Raw genomic sequence first — 7,935 nt, 5'->3', positions numbered from 1 at the left:
TGGAAGTTAATATAGTAGGGCATGTCTATATACTAACAAAACCTTTAAAAACTTTGGTATCCATATATTATCCACCTTATTCTAGTACGATTGTATCCATATATTATTATCCACCTTATTCTAGTTTTTTCAATAAAACAATATCACATCAACACAAATATCCAATTTATAGGTTATAATTGGTTATAATGCTTAATTTAGAGTTTTTTCAAATTGTAAATGATTTAGTGTTAAAAAAGTATTTTTCCGGTAAAAGGTCTAAAAAGGTTTATGCTTGATAATTAATTATCTAAAATAGTTTTGAATAAAAAACTGAAAACTAAGAATTATGTGCAGGCTCTTAACTTTTCAGATTAAGAGCGTTTGGTAGCATCTAAATTTATGTCTCTTAATTTATTAACGGGCACTTAATTTTTCAGAGATGAAGACTTGAAAAAAAGAACACACGTGTGCTCACACGACATCAGGCCTTCTCCTTTCTACCGCCTCTCTGATCTGCAACCCTCCGCCACGGTCGGTCATGTGTAGTTAGGTTAAAATTATGTATTATGTCCCTATATTTTTTCATTTGGACCATCCACTACAATTCTTTTAGTTGCACGCTAAATCCCTACATAATGATCTTCATATGATTTGCATGCATGTGTACTTTTATTTTTCTAATCGAAGCTTATACAGGCCCGGCCCTGACATTTCGGAGGCGTTGTGCAAAAACTAAAATAAGGCCCCACAAAAATTTCTTGTAAATATTATTAACTACATTTGCTACCACTAATTCAAAACATAAAGTTGCTAAAAAACATCTCATAAATTCACTACCACAAAATAATGTCTTCATCACTCATTAGTAATCAAATAAAACTGTTATAAACAACTTTTCAACAACAAAAAAAAAAAAACAACGCATTACTATTTTCTAAACATTGAACTTCTAGCATTTTTAGAAGAAAATTCATCTATGAGACTTTCATAATCAAGAAACTCGTTCTCAATCGAAATCAATGCCAAAGCGTTTAATCTCTCTTGAGACATGGTCGAGCGCAAATAATATTTTAAAAACTTTAGTTTTGAAAAACTTTTTTCCGTTGATGCAACTGTAATAGGAACAGTCAACAATATTCTGTATGCTAGACAAGAAACTGGATAAGTGTTCATCATTTTTAGGAAATTTAGTATTCCGTTAGCTGTATTGTGTTCAACCGGTAAATGTTTTTGTAACAACTCCAGTTTGTTGAATAAATCAACAACATTAATGTCTGAGATATGACCATTTTGCAGCCTCTTTTCCAGATTTTTGCAACATGACTTTAACTCGCTAGTATTCATTGACTTCAACTTTTCTGTTGTGAATAAGAAACCAAAAATGTCTTCATATTGTTTGTATTGTTGAAACCTTCGCTCCAATGAACCAATAGCTTGATCAACTATGTACACAAAATATTGAATCCTAAATGACTCTTGAGGTGAAAGTTCATGTACCGGCTCTGATGACCCAATGTCATTCTCATCAAAATGTCTTTTTTTAACAACTTTTCTTTTATTATTTTTCTCAACAAACACTGGATAAATTTCCAAATCAGAAGCTATAGCTCTCGCACAATCCAAAGCCTTCCCAAACCCATTCTCTATATAGTCTTTAAAAAACTCAATAAGTGCTCCCACACTACTCATTGCCTCATCAATACGCATAGTCTCAGACTGAAGTTGTTTGCTCAGGTTATTTACTTTAGCCAATATATGATACCATATAACCATACCTGTTATAAAGTCAAATCCGCCAAGTTCATACTCTGCTAGACAAGTAGTTTCACTTATGATCTTTATGTCTGTCTCTTCTTCAACAAGTTTATGCAGAACTTTTACTATTTCAGGAGCTTGAGTAACTATGGCTTTCAGACTTTCAATCCTACTTTCCCACCTTGTAGTTAACAATGATTTTAAAGTGAAACTTTGTTTCGGTAATTAAAACGCATCGGAGGCAAAATGTTAAAATGCATCTAAAATTGGAACCAAAAGTTACCGGGGCTAATTTTATTTATTGATAAAACATAAAAATAGATTTTACAAAAATACTAGTACTATAACTATAAATTATCCTAAAAATCGGAGGCCCCCTAAAATCAGAGGCCTGGTGCGACCGCACCACCGGCACCACCCGAGGGCCGCCACTGAGCTTATATAGGTTGTACATGGCAATGTTTGGTATGCAAAAGTGTGTCCTCCTGCGCCCCCATTCATTGCTCTCGATTACCTGCATAAATGGCATGCTTCAAGGCGATTCAAGTTAGAAAAATAAAAAATACCCTTTACTCAACCCTTTATTCTTCAACGAGCAACAATGGTGGGTTGAAGGATTTGTACTCTTTATTCTTCAACGAGCAACAATGGTGGGTTGAAGGATTCGTACGCAATGATAGAAAGAGGAATAAGCCAACATTATGTATGCAATATTTACTATTTTAATTTTCTTCTTTTTTTAATAGCATTGTATTCATTCTATAACATATGAAATCCCACAATATTATCTATAAAATTGTTCTATGGTATAGACTTCAAAAGTTTCCTAGAGGGAAATACATTAAAGGAAAAGAGAAAATTATGTTGACTTAGTGCACACTAACAAATTCTGTTTCACAACATTGCCGATATGATGTACGCAATTGGGTATGTTGAGGATGATAAATTGTTGTATTATCATTTCAAAATGCCAATTTGCTATTTAGATTTTGGTTTATTTGTTTTGACTATTGACCAACACTACAATAAATCAAGGCATTACCGGCGTCAAATGTTACCGCTAAAGACCCTAATTATCGCTAATATTACCTTTAGCGGCGACACGTCACCACTAAAAGATTGTTGCATTTTATTGCTATATTTTAGTTGTCACAGCTGATAATATCGCCACTATCTCTGTAAATCGCCGCTATTATCGTCGCCACTAAACATAGTCGCGGCTATCACCTTCGCCACTATTGACGTCGCTACGAAAACCTTTCCTAATACAACAATTATTGTAATATACAAAATTTTCTACTAAAATATAAAAAACAATATTTCAATTGCAACCATGCAGAAAAAGTATAATGTTATGTAAATATCTTAGTACAAAATCCATGATATATATATATATATATATATATATATATATATATATATATATATATATATATATATATATATATATATATATATATATATATGGAATCATTTGACACAAACTTAAATCATGCACCAAATACAAAACAAAACATAAAATTACTCTGACTCGTCATCTTCGTCCACCTCGTTCCGTTCGGTTTTACCACCGCTATCATCGGCGAGAATATGTCACCGTTATTGCAATCGCTACTAATGGTTGTGAGAGAACGAGCGAATGTCATTGGATCGAACAACCTTTACGAAAACATAGATCGGGAGAAAAAGGCTATGATTAAGGCCTAATAGTGACGACACGAGTAATAGCGGGAAGCCGGCAACATGAAACTAATTGTATGTCCCAAAAATTAGCTTCATATATCAATCAGATCCATTTGATGGTGCGGAATCTCAATCAAATTGATGATGCAATATCAAATGGAGAAGAAGAAGAAGAAGAAGAACTTGATGAATCTATGATGTATTGATGAATATTCAATGATGCTCCATACACATGAGATTCACACACACACACACTTCTTCTCTCTACTTTCTCTCTCTACAGTATGATTATAACTGAATGCTCATCCAGACTCCTCACCTTTACATCTATACATATATATATATATATATATATATATATATATATATATATATATATATATGGACCACAAACTTAAGGCCCAAACCCAATGCTAGACCGAAAACACATGGGTTTTCGGTCCAAGATACAAACAAACCAAATACTATTTTCGGCCCAAGACTAAAAACAACAAATGCTTAGAAAAGCAAAGTATAAACCATATTTTTGACCCAACAATCTCCCCCTTGGTTTATAGTTTTCTTTTCTTTGACCCAACAAACTCCCATTTAATGTAGCTGACTTTTCTTGTCAATCTTCATTTGGAGCTTGGCTTCAGCTTTTTGTCTTCTATTTCTTCACAACTTCAAGATAAACAACTGAATCTTCTAGGTGAATGACTTCATCTTGAACAGTTGGGATTTTCTTCAAAATTTGACTTTGAATGCATGTTGGGTGTGGAGGCTTCTTGTATGAATTCTTGAAAATATGCGCTTTCAGCTTGAGAATCTTCAGAGAGAATAACAAAGAACGAATCTTCTTGGTCACTTCAGTAGGTACATAGATAGCAACAAATTGATTGAGGAGGCTTCAATGCAATTCATCACATAATCTTCAAGTCAGCTTCACCTTGCTTCTGGGGTTGAAAGATTGTATGTTGAAAAATAATCTTCACTTCTAGTTCCTTCGAATGAATGTTCTTAAATGATGACCGATGCGTCTTGATAAGTAACCGTGACTAAAAGGTCTTTGTGGATCACAGAAAGAATCATAAAGACCCTTCTCACCACAGTTGTTCAAGGATGAATCCTTGGCTCAGAAAGAGACTTCTCGCAGTATCTGTGTGTACTCGGAGGAACGCACTGCGATTTGTTGAGTATCGGAGAACTACTCGTGGCTAGTTTTGATGTTAGCCCCTGTATATCCTTGATCATAGATCTCAATACAGTTATCAAGTTAACGAGTTAACTTGGCCCTTGGCGAGACGTTCAGCGATACCTGTTTCCCTGTTGGGTGAATCGCCCTGGTGCCGTGACAGTTCTTAGGTAAAGAAAGCTGACAAGACCAATCTGACAATTTGTACAGTTTCAAACTTTCAATTCCTTAGATATGACAGGTCTTAGATAAGAAACTGCCTGACTAGCATTTTGTACAATGTCACACCAGGTATGAGCCATTATCCGTCAATTCATGGGTGAAATCTAGAACATATAAAATGTTCACCGTCAATTCAGAAATAAATGGTGTTGGATTTTGGGTTTCACTTAGAGTCATGGTGACAATGACATCTAAGATCATAAACACAGTCTTTTTGGCAACCGTCAGCCGAGTTTTTTTATACTCGAACCTCAAGGGGTACCGGTACGTGGAAATGATTTGATGGAGAAAATTTTAGATATGGGTGAAGAATGGTTGGGTGTTTCACATTGGTCATGGTGAAAATGACCTTTGATCATTAACATTTGATGTGAATACTCCTATTAAGACCGGTATATGTCTCAATATGGAAGAGTCTATCACTCGCATTTGAATTTTCCGTCAATTCCTTGTGAAAGTAGTGTGAAGTGAAATGACGGTCAATTCCTTTTCCATTTTCAGGTTTCTTCTCCTTGCTCAGAATATTTCGATACATTTTCCTTGAGTCTCATCTTCTCCTGAATTCATTTTTCAAGACAAATGAAAATTTTTGAGGTAAACATAAAAAAATAAAAGTAAACTTAGCACACTAAGAAATAAAAATAAAAATAAAATACGCTCAAAAACAATATTTTTGGATTTTTGATTTTTCTGAAAGACAAATAAAAATTTTTTTGTATATTTTTGAAATTTTCTGATTTTTGTTTCATTTTTTTTAATTCTCCCCCTAAATTTGTGCATATAAGAAAATATGAACAAATTTAATCAAAAACAAAAGAAAAATACAAAATGCTTTTAGGATCAAAGTTGTCAGACAATTTAACTTGCCCTTTATCACTAAATCTCATATCATTTCTCAAATAATACCTACCAAAGAAAAACATATTTTTGTAATTTTTGGTTATATATATATATATATATATATATATATATATATATATATATATATATATATATATATATATATATGATTTTTTTTGTTTTTTTATTATTATTATTATTTTTTTTGTATTTTGATTACTCCCCCATAAATTGAGCATAGAGAAGAAATAAAATAAATGCGCAAAATTAAATGAAAATTGTATTTGAAACGAATCATTTTAAGAAAAACTCAGGAGTATCGAAAGAATTCAAACTGAAAGTCAGCAATTGAAGACGCAAGCAGCAACGAATTCAGCCTTAGCTGTGTTTGAGAGAACAAATAGATCTGATGCGCAGGGATAATGTTTGAAAACTCAAACCTTGAGTGAATGCTTAAGATCAATGTCTGCTTGCTAATAAATGTTCTAGTCAAGCCTGGATAGACCAGTCAAGTCTGAGTTAGTATATTCAACAAATGATCAAGCCATAAATGAAGAATGAGAAGAAAAGATCAAAGTAGAGTTAATAAATGAAGAACAAGAAGAATGTTTGAAAGAGATTGAAGTAACTTAGTAAATGCCAAAAATGAGTGAATGATCTGTCCCTTAACTTTGCATTGAAAGCTCCTTTAAATAGGAGTGTGTGAAACATAGTACAAACCAGTAAACATACATAGGACTGGATAAAAGGAACAATTCTTACATGCTGATTGTCCAAGTTGACAAACATACTAAGTCCTATGAAATGTCTAATCATGCAAAGAGACAAAAGTAATTAATACACAAAGGGACAAAAAACAATGACTCCGGATCAACACACATTCCGGACATAACATCCGTTCCGGAATGCCTCCACTTGTAAATTTCTCATCTTCTATTCTCCAAGTCTGGACAGATTCTGGACTACTCTTCACTTCGGAACTCTTGCTGACTTCGGAATTAACATTTAAACTTATGATTGCTAGAGGTTCACTTTCAGGTTCCAACAATCTCCCCCTAAGTGAACTTAGCAATACAGTCAGCTTAGATGGCTTCTTCCTTGATGAAGGTGTAGGCTCTAAACAACCATTCTCTGACTTCAATGTACCAGGTCAGTTGACTTACAAACTTTGCTTTGACCTGTTACGGAGCTTTAGACTTGGATGCACGAGAAATAAACTTCCGAAGGGCTTTGGTGGGAACTAGGTGTTTGTCAAGGACTCGGAAAAAGTCCTTCTTGTTTGTCTTCCTAATTGTGTAGACATACCCTAGAACCGGGTCATCGATTGGACCATCTTCAAGCAATTCAGCTTCCGAAAAACAAAGTTGATTTTCGCAACAAAGTCTTTAGTTCCGTATAAGTAGGCCAGCTCATAGTCGCATCTGCAAAACTCCGCGACATAGTCCTTGAGGAAACTCAGAGCAACATGGTAAGCACCCATGCTGATATCATTGTTTTGAATTCCTCGGAAGTAAGCAGCCAGTGTAAGAATGTCATTCGGATTCATCGAAGGGAAATCAGCGTCAGTGATGGTCCGGTGAGTTGGTTTGTTCTAGAAGATGTGAAATCCAAATAATGGGTAGTTGAGTTCGAACTTCACCAAGATTTTTCTTCCAAATCCATGGACTTTGGTAATTCTTTTCCTCGTCCACACTTACTTGAGAGGTTGTGCATTCTTGGAGTAGAACGTTTTAAGTCTTTCACGCTCAGTCCAGAGGATCACTTCCGAATTGTCATTGGGGTGAAGAGGAGCGAATTTGATGTAGTATTTGCTGTATGGAGAGAGAGGAAGATCGAGCTGTTCGGAGTCATTTGTTGGAACATCGTAATACATGAAAGGAATGATTTCATGATCACGGAGAATGCCTTCACGGCATAAAGGAGATATTCCACGCATCGGATCAGGATTATCCTTGAGATCTTGGATCCGAATGCCGTCCTCTAATGCCTTGTTAATTTCCTCCTGAGACCATCATTGTTTTTGCTTTAGAGGAGGTACGGAGTGGAAGGATTGTTGTTCGGTTGTCATAGGCTGTTTGCCTTTGTTTTTCTTTAATGCAGACATGATGAACTGCATGTTCTCATCAACAACAAATTCCGGAGTAGGGTTCGGAAGAGGTTCTTCCGGAATGTCATCAGGGATCCGGAGTGGAGAACCCTGGTCAATAGAAGCAATCTTTGGAGCCGGAATAGGAGGAAACATTGAGGGAGTGGCTCGGAAGGCCTGGACTGTGAGGAGT

The 7,935-nt window shown here is 35.0% G+C and overlaps 1 protein-coding gene across 1 annotated transcript; it reads right to left on the bottom strand.

Moving 5' to 3' along the window:
* Positions 1 to 909: 909 nt before the first annotated feature.
* Positions 910 to 7,592, bottom strand: LOC145139877 (uncharacterized). Its single transcript, XM_079073552.1, has 2 exons — positions 7,354 to 7,592; positions 910 to 1,918 (listed from the first exon to the last, which is right to left on the bottom strand). Exons 1-2 carry the CDS (start codon positions 7,590 to 7,592, stop codon positions 910 to 912), a joined length of 1,248 nt encoding a protein of 415 aa, XP_078929678.1.
* Positions 7,593 to 7,935: the final 343 nt, after the last annotated feature.

Source organism: Lactuca virosa, chromosome 9 (assembly GCF_052849685.1).
Source record: "Lactuca virosa cultivar CGN04683 chromosome 9, Lactuca_virosa_CGN04683_v6, whole genome shotgun sequence".
In the NCBI taxonomy this organism is placed as follows: domain Eukaryota; kingdom Viridiplantae; phylum Streptophyta; class Magnoliopsida; order Asterales; family Asteraceae; genus Lactuca; species Lactuca virosa.
The sequence above is the reverse complement of the archived record's forward strand: the minus strand, read 5'-3'. Positions and strand labels throughout refer to the sequence as shown.

What these genes read in the sequence shown, in the direction of transcription:
- LOC145139877 (XM_079073552.1), bottom strand. Translation starts at nt 7,592, where the DNA reads ATGCGTGGAATATCTCCTTTATGCCGTGAAGGCATTCTCCGTGATCAT. An exon ending in AAGAATGCACAACCTCTCAA is followed by an intron (nt 1,919 to 7,353) that starts GTAAGTGTGGAC and finishes GTTAACTACAAG; the next exon opens with GTGGGAAAGTAGGATTGAAA.